Genomic DNA, 20182 nt, shown 5'->3' with positions numbered 1-20182 from the left:
CACCGCTCCATAGCAAAAACCCGATGTCTCCTTGTGATGCCTCCGCTCCTTCGCCTCACAGTACCGGAACCGACGCTGCCTCAGGTCCAACGACGCCTTGCTCCCCAACTTTGTGAACTAGCCTGTTTTCCACACTTTTGCCAAGGTACTGTTCCTGTGGGTCCGTGTGACTCCATAGGGACCACCAGTGGAGTTGCATTGTGGGAAACAACTCTGTCACGACGCCACTTAACATCAAATTGCAGCATTGGTGCATCTAGGCAATATTTTGGTGTTTTAATTGCTAAAGTCATATTTTTTATTGTGTATTGTGGATTTGTATTGTATTTGGTCTTGTTTACTTAGATAAATATTTACTATTTTTATAAACCTGTGTGGTGTCCATTTTGTAGTGTTCCACTGTATTACTGTGTTTGTTGGTGCAAATACTTAACACATTGTTTCTGGGTGAAGCGTTTCTGCTCGTGCCAAGCTACCAAGGTGGTAAGTGGGGGTTAACTGAGTGTGGTTCTCCTTGGCCTTGACTAGAGTGAGGGTCCTTGCTGGACAGGGGCAACCTGACTGCCAACCAAAGACCCCATTTCTAACACTCCCCAACATTTTGAGCCCTTTTTGGGCTATGTGTGGTAGTTTGCTCTCAGGGTTCCATACTTTTCTTTCCAAATAAGGTATCCACACCAAAATTGTGTAATTTTTTCGAAGATCCTGGGTATTCTAAAGGTCCCATAGAGGGCACTGGGAAAATCGGCAAAATATAGTTAAATTTGTAGTTTTCTTGGAAAAAGGGGAAAAGAATAGGAAAAAAGTGTTGTGTACAAAAGTGTCTGTTTTTTTTCCCTAAAAATAGGATTAAAGAAGGTTTGCAAAGTCACAATCTTATCAACTTTCAGGAGCAAGCAGAGCAAAATAAAAAAACAAATTGTTTACACCACTTTGGGGATTTTTCAAAGAGGTGGCCCATTTTTCCTGTTTTTGTGCCTTCAACCTTCGTTCAGTTCATTGTAGAAACCAGTATGAAACCCATTGATGATACAAGAAAGCTAGAGATTTCTGAAAAACAGACTAACTTCCAAATTCAGCAAAGGGTGATATGTGTAGATGCCAAGACTCTAACTGTTAAAATAAAGACATATTGAAAATGAGCAGATAAATAATAGCTATTTGGAACAACATTTTCATCTGTTACTTTTTGTTGCTACGACTTATTTACAAAAGTAACACACCATTTTATTCACTAGTCCGTTCTAATTGCAGAGATATATGGGGTTTGTAGTTTCTCGAAGAACCCAAGGTACCCAGAGCAAACAACTGAGCTATACTGTGCAATGATTTTTATTATGTATCGAGTATAGATCAATTCATATGGTGAAATATGTACAGTGAAAAATGAGTATCAAGGAAACCTATATATTTCTGAAATGGGTACAAGATGTGGCATTTAGAAGCAGTGGATACTTCTACATCATTGATTATGTGAGTACCTGTACTAGCATATGAGTTAAAGAATATTTTTCAAAATGTCTTCTTTGTTACACACCTGCTTATATTTGGAAGACATGAATGCAGGGAAATCCAATTGTTAATAACAAATGTTCAACTATTCCAGGTACAAAACTCTTTATATGGCAAGACTTCATCAAAGATCATAAAAATACAGCCATATACAATTAAAAGATAAAACAATAAAACTAATAAAATAGCATAACAATATTTGCTTAGACAAGGTAAAACCAATTAAAAACAAATTAAGAAGCAAGAATGCACATCCCCTTCTTAAAGCATTCTTAACCTGATCCTCCACATCACCATTAAAAATCGTGAAACTGCAAAAAACACAAATTGCCTATTAACAGACCTGACAATTCTTAGTGCTTCCCTGTATTCTCTGGCACCCAAATTCCGGCCAAGTTGTGCAATCCCCTTAATTTCTTGCACACGGTAACCAGGGCAAAAAAAGCAAGACTTGCTCAATTGTTTCAACCCAAAATACACAAAACAGACAGTGGGCATCTTGTGATTTTACCATTTTCCCCCATCTGGTTGTAAACAAGTATAGCGGTAGTGTCCTATACCTAAATTGTAGATAGAGCTTTCTAACAAAGGGGTTCTCTATTTCATCCAAGAACTGTTTTTTCTGGAAGTTATCTTTTAACTTCAAAAAAGCTGATGTCAAGGAGCCCATGTTACTTTGGAATTATTACTTGCCCCTTGCGAGTCCACGCAGCACTCATTTGGAGCAGTCCCCAAATAATCAAGCCCAATATCCGTCAACTTTGTTCTCACATGCTTGATCCATGGAAGATCAGTTGCACCTGAAAGGGACAGGAGTTCAGCCATCCCATCTGATAGAGTCTCAATTGTAGGGTTGCCCACACGTGTCCTCAGAACAGGAGGGGTCATAACCTTTCTCACTGTTAGATGTTTCTTAACCCCATATCCAATCGCAGAGGGAGCAATGATGTACTAATTGGGAGGCCAGTCAGTAGCCTCATAAAATGATTTTCAACAACAGCTAAAGCTGCGTCCTCATTATGACCCCAAAGTTTTACACCATAGAACGCAGATACAGTTAAAAGCATGTAATGCCAGTGAAATGGGGCAAAATTGTGGGGCTTTAAATAGTTTCAATAATCTCCTGGTGGTCTGCTCTAGTCTTATTTTACTCCTGGTAATATAGGTGTGCCAGTGAAAATGATAATGCAGGACAACACCTGGGTATTCAAAGGTATGGACTTGTTCCAAGGGGGTCCCTCTCAACATGGGACTGGTTCAAGAGGGGCGACAGGGATTAAACACCATATACCAGTGGTTCCCAAGCTTTTGACTTTGTAGGACCCCCACTTTATCATTACTGGGACCCAGGGACCCCCACTGAATCATTATTGGAATCCAGGAACCCCCCCCACTAAGTCATTACTGAAAGCTAGGGACCTAATCTGTCTATATTATTTACATTTCTAAGCAGTCGTGGACCCCCTGAGGAAGCTTCGTGGACCCCCAGGGGTCCCCGGACCACAGGTTGGGAACCACTGCCATATAATATGTTTTTGCTAAATTAATATCTATGCCTCTAAATTAATATCTAACCCCTAGTTTTACTATTCTATTCTCATACTGTTTTCCAATGGGAACGGTACCTCATTTGTGTGGGTAGGCATAGTGCCTACAACAGGAAATAGTCCAAAGAGCAACTTGGATACATCACACTTTTCCACTCAAAACTAGTCCTTTTTGCAAAGAGGGTAATTGTGGACTTTGGGCCCTAGCTCAGCCGGCATCTAGGGAAATCAAGTATATTTGCAAATATAAAACTAGACACCTGGGGAAACCCAAAGTTGGGTGGCTTGGATGCCTGTCAACAGGTATGACAAATGGTTCAAACCAAGGTCAATAGGAGCTCTTGCAAGGGGACTCCCATTGACCCCGGTTTGATCCATTTCTGTCACAGGTACTAGCCCCAAACACACAAGTGATGCAGCATTTGTATTTGCACAAGTGGGGTAATGCTGGGTGATAGGAAATTTGTGGATTCCTGTGAATTCCAGAAGTTTCCATCACAGGAATGTAAGGAAATGCATGATTTCAGGCAAAGTTTGAGGTTTGCAGGGCACTGTGATTAAGAAAACCTTGTGGGTTTTATGCAAAGCACCCCACCCTGAAATACCATGGTGGTCTAGTTTTAAAAAATGTCTGTGGTTGGTAGATTTCCATGGGTGGCAGGCCCCCAAATCCCACAGCTATCCCTATTGCTGATCTCTCCACAAAGCCCTAGAGGGCATTTTATGTCAAGGTCTGTTGGCGAACTCACACAAGTGATGTACCATGGGAAATATATGTGCTGAAAGTTTGTGACTCCCTGCAGATTGCAGAAGTTTTCCTCACCAAAATCAGAGGAAAATGTGTGTTTTAGTCAAAGTTGGGTGTGAGCAGGGCATTATGGGTAAGAAAATGGTGTGGGATCTATGAGAAGCACACCACCCTGGACTCCCCAGATGTCTAGTTTTCAGGACTGTCTGGATTTTTCCACGTAGTAGCCTACCAAAGCCCAAAACGTGCAGCCATTCACCAATTTGGGAGTCAGCCACTCTCTCCTGGTCCATATGTAAAATAACATCCAAAAGAATCAGATGTCCTCTCGCTTGGCATTGGGATGCAATGCTTTTGTCTGCAAGGGAGCAGAAAGACTGTTGAGGTTTTAGAGGAGAGGGTGGAGCCTGATGTTAGAACAGACCAGAACCCTACATTATTTTATTTAAAAATGTATATTACTGCCAATCAGTGGGCTTTCTGCCTCCCAATAGCAAATTGATGGCACACTTCCTGTCTGACCCTGCGAGGGAAAAAAGACTGATTTATCCTTTTTGGGGTGGGGGTGTGGCCAATGCCAGAGTGCAACAGCCACAGCACTTTGTTTTGCCCCAAAGGCAAACTCCATGGTGTCAGGTGAATTTTCTGCCCTCCCACCCCCAAGGGGCAAGGTTAGGGAAAACCCCCAACTGGGACAAGCACTGACTTGCCCCCAATCGAAAGGAACAGTAAGACACTATTGACCCCACTGGGGCAGAGACATGGCTTGATGCCAGGGTAGGCTGTTGTAACCTTTTGTTTGTTTTGGTGCTATTTTGAAATCCCAGGTGTCTAGCGGGCTTTCTGCCCACCCAAGGGGGGCAGATCAGGGGTAATTACCCCATCTGCCCCTGGGAGGCAGAAAGACAAATGCCCCATTTAGTTGGGGTTGGGGGCATGGTTAAGGCCATGGCGGGCAGCCTCTACCCCTATATTTAAATTTAAAAAAAAACTTCCCCGGACATCTAGTGGGCTCCCCTCCACCAGGAAGCACATTGAGGGTAATTACTGATGCCCCATTTAATTGGGGTGGGTGCACGGCCAACACCCCTATACATTTTTCAAAAATACGCTTTCCCTGGTGTCTATAGGGCTTTCTGCCTACACCCCAGAGGGGATTGAAGAGAAATTACCCCATCTGCCCCCCAGGAGAGTTAGAAAGACAGAGGCCACATTGTTTTGTAGTGGGGGCATGACCATGCCCATATCTGGCTGCTCCCACCCGTTATATTAAAAAAAAAAAATCTTTCCTTGGTGTCTAGTGGTCTTCCTGACCCCCAGTCGGGGAGCAGATTGGGGATAATTATACTCCCTGCCCTTCCCCCAGGCTGGAAGACAGACTAGAGCAATTAAATGTGCTGGGAGATCACAGGCCCCTGCCCAAGGGGACGATCCCCCATCCATGGTGGCTAGTAGGTGAATCCCTGCTTGGGATCTCTCACCTGTGATGATCCACAAGGAAGGAGCTGGTGGGCAGAGGCAACATTGGAAAGGGAGATTCTACGCTTCACACCAATACTTCTCCCAAAGGAATCAGTGCTCAGGGGGACCAGAATATGTCACCAACCACTGATTCAGTGAAAGTAAAATGAGCCCATCTTCTCATTTTATTTTCACTTTCTTGTAATGTTGTCAGTGCGCCTTGCTTTTAAGTGCCTTCCCAATTAGGTTAAGTACAAATGGTATACTGTTATCTGTTTGTTGCTATGGCACTATTCAACAAAACAATCACATCCAAATGTTAAATAGAAGTGCATTTATATGCTTAAAAGAGGAGACGCTGGAGCATGCAGAGCAGACAAAAACAACTGAAATCGACTTATTAGTACCTCAGTCTAAACACACCAGCTTTTATTTTCAAGTTCACTGGCCATCATATGCTTTTTTGAGACTGGATAAGTTTTTCAATTTTCATCTCTGTTATAGATACCAGTGCTTTCATGTAAAAATACCCACCCATTAAAAAGCACTTACTTTAAAAAAGGATCTCCGAGATGACAATGCAACAGTTCTGCTGTGCAACTGGGAAAATGTCACTAAAGTAGAAGGCTTTTGGCTGGCGTTACATATTGTCCAAATAACTCTCCTTCCCAAATACAGAATGTGTAAGAGTGACACAAAATAGAAAGAGAAAAGCTTATGTCCATAATGCTGAAACTTAGTTTCGCAAAAGGGAACTGTTAGAAATGGGGTTTTTGGTTGGCAGTCAGGTTACCCCCTGTCCAAGCAAAAGCCCTCACTCTAGTCAGGGTAAGTCACACACAATCCAAGATTATCCTGTGCCCACCCTCCGGTAGCTTGGCACGAGCAGTCAGGCTTAACTTAGAAGGCAATGTGTAAAGTATTTGTGCAATAAATCATACAATACCACCATATAGCACCACAAAAATACACCACACAGTGTTTAGAAAAATATATAATATTTATCAGGATAATTGTCGGTCAAAACGAATAAAGTTGCAATGTGAATTTGCAGAGATATCACTGAAAAGTGATATAAAGTGTCTTAAGTCTTTAAAAAGCAAACAAAGTCTCTTTCAAGCACAAAGTACCTGGTTTGGAGTGAAAAATCTCCTCAGAGGGCCACAGAAGAAGAGATACGTGGAAAAATGGTGTGTGCATCGATTTCTCCCCAGCACACACGGACTTGCGTCGTTATTTTTCATGCGGGTAAGTCGTGCGTCGTTTTCCGGCACGCGGACAGTCTCTTTCTGTGGATCGCGGGGATTACCAGATGTCCCGGGTCTGTGCGTGAATTTTCCTGATTGTTTTCCGGCTGCGCGTCGTTCTGCGGGGCTGCGCGTCAAACTTTCGATCTCACGGCAGGCGTCGCGTCGATTTCTCCTCTGGAGGTCGGGCGGCGTTGTCCTTGCGAAGCCGTGCCTCGAAGTTCCAGTCGTCCCGAAGGCGTCGCGTCGATCAGCGTCAGTGTGCGGCATTTTTCTCGCCGTGGAACAAGCTGTGCGTCGAAAATTTCGGCGCACGGAGCGTCCAAGTGAAAAAGAGAAGTCTTTTTGGTCCTGAGACTTCACGGAACAGGAGGCAAGCTCTATCCAAGCCCTTGGAGAGCACTTTCACAGCCAGACAAGAGTTCAGCAAGGCAGCTGGCCAACAGCTAGGCAGCAGTCCTTTGTAGAAAGCAGACAGGTGAGTCCTTTGAGCAGCCAGGCAGTTCTTCTTGGCAGGATGTAGTTTCTGGTTCAGGTTTCTTCTCCAGCAAGTGTCTGATGAGGTAGGGCAGAGGCCCTGTTTTATACCCAAATGTGCCTTTGAAGTGGGGAAGACTTCAAAGAGTGGCTAAGAAGTGCACCAGGTCCCCTTTCAGTTCAATCCTGTCTGCCAGGGTCCCAGTAGGGGGTGTGGCAGTCCTTTGTGTGAGAGCAGGCCCTCCACCCTCCCAGCCCAGGAAGACCCATTCAAAATGCAGATGTATGCAAGTGAGGCTGAGTACCCTGTGTTTGCGGTGTGTCTGAGTGAATGCACAAGGAGCTGTCAACTAAGCCCAGCCAGACGTGGATTGTAAGGCACAGAAGGATTTAAGTGCAAAGAAACGCTCACTTTCTAAAAGTGGCATTTCTAGAATAGTAATATTAAATCCAACTTCACCAGTCAGCAGGATTTTATATTACCATTCTGGCCATACTAAATATGACCTTCCTACTCCTTTCAGATCAGCAGCTACCACTTCAATACTGTATGAGGACAGCCCCAATGTTAGCCTATGAAGGGAGCAGGCCTCACAGTAGTGCAAAAACGAATTTAGGAGTTTTACACTACCAGGACATGTAAACTACACAGATACATGTCCTGCCTTTCACCCATACAGCACCCTGCTCTAGGGGTTACCTAGGGCACACATTAGCGGTGACTTATATGTGGAGAAAGGGGAGGTTTAGGCTTGGCAAGTACTTTTAAATGCCAAGTCGAGGTGACAGTGAAACTGCACACACAGGCCATGCAGTGGCAGGCCTGAGACAAGGGAAAGGGGCTACTTAAGTGGTTGGCACAACCAGTGCTGCAGGCCCACTAGTAGCATTTAATCTACAGGCCCTAGGCACCTAGAGTGCACATTACTAGGGGCTTATAAGTAAATTAAATAGTCCAATCAGGTATGATTCAAGGTTACCATGTTTTAAGGGAAAGAGCATATGCACTTTAGCACTGGTTAGCAGTGGTAAAGTGCGCAGAGTCTAAAAGCCAGCAAAAACAGTATCCAAAAAGTGGAGGGAGGCAGGCAAAAAGTTAGGGGTGACCACCTTAAGGCTGTCAGGTCTAACAGGAACATTTGATCAGAAAAGGATCAAATGTACTTGATGAATGCGACTGTGATAAGTTGTATTCGACCGTCGTATTCGACTTATCACTGTTGCATTCATCAACTTAATTACAATATATTTCATGCTTTGGCAACTGCAAACCTACTTCCTGCAGTTGTGTCTGGATGTTGGGAATGTCACAGCATTCCTGGAACATTTGATTATTCTCACACCTATGCCTTGAGAAAGTCATGTTGATGAAACACGCTGTCTGTTTCATTGGATTGGCTGTTGTTCCATTGGATTAATTTTGCACATGATTAATAAAATTTACATCACCTACAGATGTTTACGTTGAACTTTGATTGACTCAGCACATCAAAGAATGGACTATAAGAACTGTTGTGGTGTGCCTTGGTAAACAAGTTTTGGATAGTATTAAATGTTTGTCTGCCAAACCAGCCATCAGCTGTTATATACAACATAACACATAAAGATGCACACAATAGACCTCAGTTTTCAGTTAATGTTTATTAGGCTAAATAGCCCTAAAGGTTTACAATAATATACCACAATTTTAAAACAATATCCACTCATCGTACATTATCCTTTAAATAGTGTGCACACATATTAATATGAGTACATACTTCATCCTCTATATCCACTCAGCTAGTTTCAAAAACAGACGATAATACAATTAAAACATAATTTACACATTCTACCTAAAAGTGTGTCTTTTAATAAATATCCAGTTCTTCTAAAGCTTCCTAATTCGAATAGTCCATAAAGTTAATATTTGCCTTGCAGGTATCTGGTGACCCTAGTTGTAGAACATGTAGCCCAATTTTATAGTGTCTGATATTAGCAGCTCCTAAAATCGAGGCCAAATAAGAGGCCCTTGGAGTGCAAAACAGCATAAAGTGGGTAGTGCTTTGGGTGGAATAATTGTTGCAAAGACATTTTAGTAAATCCAGTAATCATGACCCTTGCACCAAGAAGGCAACAAAAAAATCACTGTGCTCAGTCGTAAGTGGGTCAAGTAAAATCGATAGTTACTGTTGGTAATTAAAACTAGATAAGATTCAGTTCCCACTGTAGTCTTTGAAGCGGAGTAATTGACAACTGTCTCCGTGGATTGAGCCTTTTTCTCTTGCATCCTTCTATGATAGTTATAGTAGGCTCGACCATTTCTTTGCAGTTAGGAACTGTACACTGAGATGTTGAAAATAAATCTCAGATACCCATCAACTGAAAGGTGTTTGTCACATAAACAAGTCAAGGAATCTGCTTCTTATTGTCACGGGTGAGAGATTCTAAGAAAAATTCTAACCAAGTGGCCCTCTGGTCTGCATCAACTATTTATCCAAAGTAAAGGCGTTAAGCCAATAACGTCTTCCAAATAACCTAACCCTAGCTCAGCATGCCAAATAAACGTTGCTGTGCTTCATGTAACTGATAGTATTCTGCAAATAAACCTGTTTTCAATATGCTCGAGACTTCCAGCGTTGCTGTACTCCCATCCTTCTGTCCCGTAGGTCCCTACTGGTGTATACTGACTCTTACAGATTTTTATACTTTCTATTACCGGTTTATGGTGCAGCCTGTGTGCAAATCGATAGACAGACTCATTAGCTCTGCTAAGTAGTCGAGATCTAAAAGTTAAAAGCTGAATTTAAAAGAATTTCCAAATAGTTGAAAGTCTTGACCTTTCCTATCTGACTCCCCCAGGCCATGGAACGTGGACTTGGTAATAGAAGGGCCACATATCAGGACAAATCATGTTGAGAAGTTTACCTTTAGATCCAAATCCTCCATGAAGGGTGGTAAGAATTAACCAAGAAGGATTTGTGGAATTAGTGATATTCGTGCAATTAGTACGTCATCAGCTGCATAGAACAGTATTGGGGCAGAACGTTTTCCCATTTTGGGCATATCCTTTCTCATAAGGGATAAAGATCGATCTCCACAGTTTATGAAGAACAAGAACAAGAAGGAAGCTTAGATTAACCCCTGAGGTACTCCTGGTTAGATCTAATTTGCAAAGTGCATCCCCAGTGGCCCATACAGGACCTTCGCAGTAGTTCCTCTTTGCAGGCGTCCCAGCAAGGAAAGCCTAACACTTAAACATGCAAACACTTGACTTAACTTCCTGTGTACATGCAGAATTTGCAAGAGGGACGAGTATGGCAATCGAAGTAGAAACTGTTCTGTCTCATTGCAACGCCCATCGCCCCTTACTAAATACAAGCACGTTAATTCGAAACCAACTAGACACCTTATTTTTGCGAGAAGATTGTGTGCTTTTATAAAGCACTAAACCTCCACCTTTGTGCCTAATGATGCAAAGAAGTCTGTTTGTATATAGAATCCTTTACTGTAAATGGGGTGGCACCTTGTTCTGTATATTCTTACATGTAAGAAATGTATGGCACCAACTTTAAATAAATCTGCCTCCGTGGGCCATATCTCACACCAACACCTCACTAGTGGCTAAATTATTCGCGTGATACAATCCTATCCGAAGATCGGATGATCTTGCACAGTGTGCAATAACTGACCTCGACTGGCTTGCCAGTCACAAGAACAAAAACACTTCTGGCGCAATTCTGGGGTCTAGTGGACGGAGAGGTGCAGCCCGGGCAGGGCATTGGCCTGGTTGCTTAAGAGGGAGAGGGCTAAAGGTCATGTTGTGGGCATAGGAGACGTAGGCGGACTATTACTCACCGATAATTAAAATATCTTGGCTACATTTTTACATTACTGCTCATGCCTCTACACAGCCGAAAGCGCTTGATAATTAGGGGGTTTGTTGACTATTTCATTGAGATGACCTTTGTAGGGCTTGATGATTGCCACAGCCAGATTTTTGATTAGTCAATCTCCCCAGAGGTGATAGCTGTGGCTACTGAGTTTTTAGTCGCCTTCAAGGCCACTGGCACAGACGGGCTCTACTAGATTTCTATGAAGCATATACATTTATCCTTGCACTGCATCTCTTTGGGGGAACTGCCCCCCTCAACACGAGAAGTTGTTTGCCTACTTGTCCCTTAACCCAGTGAAGACCCCTTAGACCAACAGCTTACTAGTAGTTGAATTGTTTATGTGATACAGTCGTATCCGAAGATCGGGTGGTCTTACACAGTGTGCAAAGACTGACCTCGAACAGGTTTGCCCATGACAAGAACAAAAAACACGTAAGCATGAATACATAAATATAGATTGTAGACAGTCCACACAGATATATCCTACAGCTTTTTCAAAACTGTTCGTTAATTTAGCATCATGAAATACCGTGACCAAACAAAACATAACAAAGAAAAGCGTTGCTTTATAAAGAAAACGGGGTTTAAATCAAACTTAACTCATGGGGATCGATGTAAAATACAAAAACAAAAAAAAACTAAGAATTACTTTTGCAAAACATTAGGGTCGTAGTTCTTATTTATATATTTATTAGGAAACATGTAAAACTCGTTTGCACATCGATATCAACGTTTTAAAATAAAAAGTATCCTAGACTTTGCTCAAATCAATTTGTGCAGGAACTTCGTCAGTCCCTGGTTTTGGCTAAAGAAAATCACCATATGGGATCCAAACATTTACTCTAAGTTTACTGGGCAATATCTTTCTGGGGCCCAACCTGTAAGCAGACAAGGAAGAAACAATAAGTGGTCCCTTTATCACTCTGAACCGCTAATTCTCTGTGTGGATTTATTTTAATTAAAAAACTACACTATAACCCATAGTAAAGAAACTTTGGGCTGATGAAAAAAAAACATGGCCTATCAGCGAGCACTATTTCTGCTTTTGTGTATGGTAATGAATTGGAGTGAACAGTGTGTGCTTCAAACTGGCGTTTTATACCAGGGAAAATGTGGAATGAACCGATTCCCCACTGCTTGTACTATGTTCAAATAGAAGGAAAGTGAGAAAACGCACGTGGTCCACTTTTCAAATGTGAAAAATAGAATGAAATCCTTATTTACTATTTAGCGAGTGAGGACCTCTCCAAAATCCAGTAGGTAATATTTACAGTGCAAAGAAGCCATGTGCACTTTTAAGTAGGGCGAACAGGATACCAACCTCCCAGTTTTGTCCTAAGTCAGTTTGTTATATTATCGTATTACAAAGGAAGAAAAAAGTATTAAAACCCAGTTTGATCTCATTTTTTAAGGAAAAAAGTTATTGAAGAACGCAGAAGTGTCTTAAAGATCATAGTGCATGCTTAAATTGATCAATAAATAAGGGGATAGGGAGGGTTGTTGGTCCAGTGTATAGCCTCCCAACAGTCATGTAAATACAAATACAAATAATACACTGTTCCAGTAGAGGAAGGAAAGGATACTAGGTAGGGAGTCCTAATCTTTAGGAGCAGAAACCTCACACACCCAGGAGGGTCAATCTCGAAGTCAGAGGCCAAGATTAAAAATAATGAGAGTGAAACAGAGACAATGGTCAATCACTCTGTGATAAAAAAAAAGAAGAAAAAGAGAGAAGGCGGGGAATTACCTAGCCGTCCCTCATCAGGGTCAACATGTTTCGCGTCGCTGGTGGCCCAGCCGGGTCCGGTGACGCTTCTTCAGGACCAATTAGCTAAATGTATCTCCAAAACTTAAATACTATGAATTATTGAACACTGCAATTGTCAGTACAAAAAGTATCCAGTCACTTACAATAATATGTAGAGGAAAAACTATTCCTATCAGTCGCCCATCCCCGTTTAAGGAACGTGCTACATGGGACAACACGGGAAGCGCGGACCCGTGTAGGTTAGTCGCCGCCTTTGAGCACCATCATTCAATAAACTGTGAACCTGATGACTGGTCCGTGGCCTCTGACTTCGAGATAGACTATTAAACAGATCACTCATTCTGATTTCAGAGAGTCAATTTTAACCGCTATCTACCTCTCTCTTTTTTGATCTCCCTACCTCTCACTCTTATATAGGGTAGTGGCATCATCTATTAAGATCTCCGGCAAAGAGCCCCCCCGTTTGGGGTGGTGCCCGTCAGACATTGCAGTGCCAGTCTGACGAGGAGCAGCCCCGATGATGAAGCATGACACCCTCCTGGGTGTGTGAGGTTTCTGCTCCTAAAGATTAGGACTCCCTACCTAGTATCCTTTCCTTCCTCTACTGGAACAGTGTATTATTTGTATTTACATGCTTAAATTGATTCATAAGCCAACAATGTACCAGGCCTGGCGCCAACATCTTCCGGGGGTCATCTCAACTTGCCACATCTCCTACTTTGACGTATAGTAAACACAGGCTCAAATATCACTTTTGTACATTGTTACACTAGTGTAATGGTGGAAAGTATCCCACGATTCCTTACATTGTACCTATTTTCCTGCAAGTCATTTAGGCGTCGCCAGGGGTCATAGCTGCTACTTCTAGCTTGTCCTCGGCTACCACTGGCCCTGCCTTTGCGACCCTGGGCTTTGGAATGAGCAGGGGCATCACGCCCCACGCACATAGATTTTTTTAAAAAACACAGCCAGCTCTTTGCAAACCCACGTATGAGTGGCTAGGTAGCTTTCGGACAAGGATTATCATCATTTGTTTTAAAAGGTGCAGCGTGGCAGCAACAGCTTGTCAAGCAATTTAAGCATTGCGGGCAGCCAGGGAGGATCAGATCAGACAGAAATTAAATTCTAATCATTGTCGTCAAACTAAACAAGATGAAAGGTGGCCCAGCCGGGTCCGGTGACGCTTCTTCAGGACCAATTAGCTAAATGTATCTCCAAAACTTAAATACTATGAATTATTGAACACTGCAATTGTCAGTACAAAAAGTATCCAGTCACTTACAATAATATGTAGAGGAAAAACTATTCCTATCAGTCGCCCATCCCCGTTTAAGGAACGTGCTACATGGGACAACACGGGAAGCGCGGACCCGTGTAGGTTAGTCGCCGCCTTTGAGCACCATCATTCAATAAACTGTGAACCTGATGACTGGTCCGTGGCCTCTGACTTCGAGATAGACTATTAAACAGATCACTCATTCTGATTTCAGAGAGTCAATTTTAACCGCTATCTACCTCTCTCTTTTTTGATCTCCCTACCTCTCACTCTTATATAGGGTAGTGGCATCATCTATTAAGATCTCCGGCAAAGAGCCCCCCCGTTTGGGGTGGTGCCCGTCAGACATTGCAGTGCCAGTCTGACGAGGAGCAGCCCCGATGATGAAGCATGACACCCTCCTGGGTGTGTGAGGTTTCTGCTCCTAAAGATTAGGACTCCCTACCTAGTATCCTTTCCTTCCTCTACTGGAACAGTGTATTATTTGTATTTACATGCTTAAATTGATTCATAAGCCAACAATGTACCAGGCCTGGCGCCAACATCTTCCGGGGGTCATCTCAACTTGCCACATCTCCTACTTTGACGTATAGTAAACACAGGCTCAAATATCACTTTTGTACATTGTTACACTAGTGTAATGGTGGAAAGTATCCCACGATTCCTTACATTGTACCTATTTTCCTGCAAGTCATTTAGGCGTCGCCAGGGGTCATAGCTGCTACTTCTAGCTTGTCCTCGGCTACCACTGGCCCTGCCTTTGCGACCCTGGGCTTTGGAATGAGCAGGGGCATCACGCCCCACGCACATAGATTTTTTTAAAAAACACAGCCAGCTCTTTGCAAACCCACGTATGAGTGGCTAGGTAGCTTTCGGACAAGGATTATCATCATTTGTTTTAAAAGGTGCAGCGTGGCAGCAACAGCTTGTCAAGCAATTTAAGCATTGCGGGCAGCCAGGGAGGATCAGATCAGACAGAAATTAAATTCTAATCATTGTCGTCAAACTAAACAAGATGAAAGTTTAATTACGTCCTCAATTATAAACGTTTAAGGAGTTGCACAAAATGAATATTTGTTGCTATTTGCACCACTGACACATTTTCCTGTACTCTTGTGCCATAACTTAAATGAGAGTTGTTGTTCTGGAGTTGTCTGAAACACACTACTGCCCGTTACACCCATGGTAAAAAAAAAAACACTACAAGGAAACAGATTAGACTATTTAATTTGCAGTTAGCCAGTCAAATTAACTTTTTACTTTTAACAAAGTATGAAATCGAAAATAAAATGTGCTACAACATTTCACAAAATCATATACTTTAGAACTGCTATTGAAAAGAACTGAGAGAAAGCGCAGTATTCTTCTTCCAGGTTTCACATTTCCTTTCCTAGCCCTAATACTGCTGAAGATAAAGTTGTAAAAATGCTTAACTTCGTGCTGTGAGGTGAGTGACAATTGCAACAACTAGAACTTTGTAAAACAATGTCAATCTATTTGCAGTATGTCATGCATCAAACGATTGATGTGTGGTCATTTTTACTACACTTCTGTAGAAATCAGGGCACATCTAGACAGAACACAAACAGTTATTCTTCAACAGTCCTGTTCAAGAGTATGTGGGTGGAAACCTTTGCTGGTAGTTGGGATACATATATTTTGGTATCTGTGTTCGCCCACATATATTAATATTTTTACATTTCCTTCCTTAATATTAGCTTCAGTGGCTTCATCAGACCAAAGGACTTCACTTCCAGTGATGTCATTAGGGTTAAAGGTGAGGTGATGTCACTTTCTGTGATACCACATAGGGGTCATATGGCAGGTGTTCTCAGTTCTGCTAGTCCTACCACTTGGGTGAATTGACGTACATGCCTTCTTTGGAACTTTCAGTTACAGTCATGAGAGGCACATTGGTATTGCTACCAATCGCTTTTGCTGGAGCACAAATTTCAGCCAAAGCAATGTCAGTGCAAACGGACATTTTGGAGACCTGTTGTCATGTGCTATATCACAACATACCCGATTAAAAACATGCCCATTGGTCAACCGCTAACTAACTTGGTCATACAGAAATCAAGGGGCATATTTATACTCCGTTTGCAACGAATTTGCGTCGTTTTTTTCGACGTAAATTCGACGCAAAACTAACTCCATATTTATACTTTGGCGTTAGACGCGTCTAGCGCCAAAGTTCATGGAGTTAGCGTCATTTTTTTGCGTGAACACCTTCCTTGCGTTAATGATATGCAAGGTAGGCGTTCCCGTCTTAAAAAATGACTGCGATGCATATGCGTCGTATTTATACTCCCGGGCAAAAATGACGCCGGGAGTGGGCGGGTCTAAAAAACCCGCATTAGCGCCGGATTTTAGCGCCTGGGTCAGGGCAGGCGTTAAGGGACCTGTGGGCTCAGAATGAGCCCAGAGGTGCCCTCCCCTGCCCCCAGGGACACCCCCTGCCACCCTTGCCCACCCCAGGAGGACACCCAAGGATGGAGGGACCCACCCCAGGGACATTAAGGTAAGTCCAGGTAAGTATTTTTTTTTTTTTTTTGTGGCATAGGGGGGCCTGATTTGTGCCCCCCTACATGCCACTATGCCCAATGACCATGCCCAGGGGACAGAAGTCCCCTGGCCATGGCCATTGGGCAATGGGGCATGACTCCTGTCTTTGCTAAGACAGGAGTCATTTCAATGGGGGATGGGCGTCGTAAAAAAATGGCGCAAATCTGGTTGTGGCGATTTTTTTGCCTCAGCCTGACTTGCACCATTTCTGGACGCCCATACGCCATTTTCCCCCTACGCCGGCGCTGCCTGGTGTACGTCGTTTTTTTTAACACACACCAGACAGCGCCGGCGGCTAACGCCGGCTAACGTCATTCAATAAATACGGCGCCCGCATGGCGCTTCAGAATGGCGTTAGCCGGCGCTACTTTTTTTGACGCAAAACTGCGTTGGCGCAGTTTTGCGTCAAAAAGTATAAATATGGGCCCAAATCTCACTCATTCAAACGTTAAAACAGGTACTTGCAGCCCAACATAAAAAAATATATGAGATTATTCGAACAAAAAAATGGCAGGATGGCATGATACTAAAGTGATGGAGTATGTTTATGTTCGCGAATAGCAACAAGTGTATGCCTTCCACCAGTCAGAGCCTGTGAAAGCATGTTAAAGTATAGGACGAATTTAATTAGGAAGGGGGCCTTGAACCTGCAGATATTTTCTCTCGCCATCTTTTTCAAATGCAGGCAGCATCTTTGGAATTTATCTTCCTGATTTTATCTTGATCTAGAGTGAAAGGTTAGCCTTCTGTCCTTGCATGCTCCGTTTTGACTTTCCCCACTTTGCATACAACTGGGTAAATGGCTGTGCCTGTACAGTCTTTCCATGGTTAGATACATTTTTTGTTTACAGTTTTATACAGCGAGAAATCGACTCGAAGGTATTGGAGCGCTTTACTTGAGCATCAGTTTTCACTTGAGCATCAGTTACATTATACAAGGACACTTTCATTTTGGTTCGAACAGAGAGATTAAGTGAATCACAGGCTGTTGAGTCGACGCCTAGGCTCGAACCTGGTTCCAGAGTTCAAAGTCGGCAGCTCTGACCCTAACGTCACATCCCTCTTCATTTAATAGAGGGGCTTATTTTGCAAACACTGGCATCACGTAAAGAACTTTTTTTTTTTTTTTTACAGTTAAACTTTTGGCTAAAGTTATCGAACTTAAACTTCCAACCGTGCAAATCTATCTAGTTGGTAAAGCGCTCAGTTTGGAGTTTGGACTCTGAAAATATATGAACAAGTAAAAAATGTTCCTTGGCCAATTTCCTTTTAAGGCGAATCAAATTTCTTAGAGCAGTTGAGACAAAGTATGGGGTCTAAACTAACTCGTACAGAACTCGTTTAGCGAAAACTCGCCTTGGTTTTAATTCCGAATGGGCTGAGTTTACCCTGAGGCATCTTCGCTCTGGAGAAAAGCTGTTATTATTACCCATTATGATTTGTGCGTGGGGTGAGATTACCCGCCCAGAATCAGGGACAGGGCACGGAATAAGAGTTATCGCACCCGAATGTATCACATTTTCCCTCTTTTAGACTGTTTGTGCCTGTACAAATTACCACATATATCACCCGGAGAATTGAGCAGGGGGGAACTGCAAGTGTCCTGGATTGCCCCAAAATCTGTCTCACCTTGAAAGGGAGAAAACGCTGTTTCTGCTGGATCCTTCTAGCCCTCTCAGAAAGATCCCTTTTTTTGTTAATGCACCTTGCGCGACTTTAAAACATGACTTTTCACGTGATCTATGTCATAGTTTCATTTACACATTTACACAACTGTGCGTTATAATTATTGTTTTCTAGGTCTGGTAGACCTAAATCTTTCTAATGATACACATGATGTCACACAATGTCATACTGGATTTTAAGAATAGTGCTGCCATACTACAAAACCGTTTTTTGAAAAGTGTTTTTGAAACACACAACAGAACCAAATGCCCATATGTGGAGCCTCTTGGTGAAACTGATACATAACGTGCAGAGAAAATAGTCATTTTTCATAAATATATATTACCAAGTAATCCCAGAAAAAGGCCTCGCCATCTCTGCCCATTCAGAGAACCCAGCAAGTTAGTGATCATTTGATATTTCTGAATCTTCTTCTATCAAAATCTTTGTCACATACATATTCTGTGCCTGGAAATATATAGAACAAGTATTACATTCATAGTTCAAGCAACCCACATCCACGCCTGCAGGCATACTCTTAGGCCAGAGGATTATGTTACAGGTTGTACAATCAATAGTTTTGGAGAAGTCAAGACAATACAGGTTTTTTTAATTAAAATTTCGAGCACGTGTGACATTATCTGAAGATCAGTTTTTCAGAAAGTACCCCAAGGGAGCAACAGACCTGTGCGCTCTTTTATTAACACAGGCCTGCATGTTCCTAAACCTACAAATGCACACATGCCAATAGAGCCGATGAAGGTGGAAAACCCACGATTTGTGAAGCTGAAAATTGCCTTATTTTGATTGTCTCTCTCCTGAAATTGCCTCTGCTTCCATATAGGGGAATCGGGGAAATATGTTTCCCAGATAATGTATTTTAAATCGCCCCCTTTCCTCTTCTAAAATGTTGGCATTCATGCAAATGTTAGCTTCACGACAGGAAATCTAGTGTTTCCAACAAACTGCTGCGGAAATAACATTTAAAAGACACAGGGGATCCTACCTTTCTAAAATAATCTGACAGGATCTCTGGAGTCCAGGCGAGAACTTCGGTTCGACTTGGAACGTTGCGCAAATCCATTTCTGCTTCTTAAAATTAAAAATATATATTCATATCACAGGGTGGGCAGATTTCCACTGCTGCCAAACACCAGCAGGACCGCAGCAAATGTACGACCACCTGAAATACAACGGAATCTATCGAGCTTCTAAATAATTAGGCAACGCATTTGAGAAAGGACTCAACTGCTTCCTCTTTCTGATGAACGTCCTCTTCTGAGAATGCTGTCGCTCAGCGAGTCCCTTCACCACTTCCTGTGACAGTCTAAATAAGTAAACAAGGAAGTCTGTCAAAATGTTCAAATGCTCTGCAGCGAAACCTGCAGCCTTAATGATCCTTTTATTAAAACATATTTGTGTGCAGTTAAGGCCTCCTAATAACATTATTTTCAGCAATGGAGAACATTACCGAACTAAAAGGGCAGAGTAATAATTTCTGTTAAAAGAAGGTGAGGTAGAATTAATACACTCTCTACACATAAACTCTTACAGGGGAGTAGCTACTATTGGTGCAGCAGGTGACGTGGCGCCAGGGGACACAGGGGCCCATTGAACCTTGACAATGCTATCTTTTACCACCCCAACAGTAGCCAAAGGGACGAATTTCCTTGCTAGCAGTAGGGCCATTGACATCTTCGCTACGCTACTGCACTTTGCTTATAAAACACAACTCAACTTTGGACCCTTTTACGTTTTCACCCACTGCTGTCATATTATGAATATGTACTTATGAAATGGAAATAAAATCTCTGGATTAAATTTAATGGAGGAAGTCAAAAGTTCTTGGCTAAAATCTTGGGGGAAAATCACGATTTTACAAGTTTAAATACATAATCTATAAATTGCTGATTGTAAATGTTTTCTATAAAACAAAACTATTTAGAACTCAATAGTTAATTGAGATGACAGTAGATGACAGGATAGAAGGACTACAGTAAACGCTAGAGTGAAAAAAAACTGGCCTGGTTTAAAGTACTTCTGA

General features: G+C 42.4%; 1 protein-coding gene across 1 annotated transcript in view; it reads right to left on the bottom strand.

Annotated features, from left to right (window-relative positions):
• Positions 1-19386, bottom strand: part of LCP2 (lymphocyte cytosolic protein 2) — a 465302-nt gene extending 445916 nt beyond the window's left edge. The window contains exon 1 of the mRNA XM_069201712.1: positions 19145-19386. Within this exon, the coding sequence (XP_069057813.1) occupies positions 19145-19222 (78 nt within the window). The 5' untranslated portion in view covers positions 19223-19386. The remainder of the gene's footprint in view (positions 1-19144) is intronic.
• Between the last annotated feature and the right edge of the window lie 796 nt (positions 19387-20182).

Source organism: Pleurodeles waltl, chromosome 7 (assembly GCF_031143425.1).
Source record: "Pleurodeles waltl isolate 20211129_DDA chromosome 7, aPleWal1.hap1.20221129, whole genome shotgun sequence".
Lineage (NCBI taxonomy): Eukaryota > Metazoa > Chordata > Amphibia > Caudata > Salamandridae > Pleurodeles > Pleurodeles waltl.
This window is presented reverse-complemented; position numbering and strand designations above follow the sequence as displayed.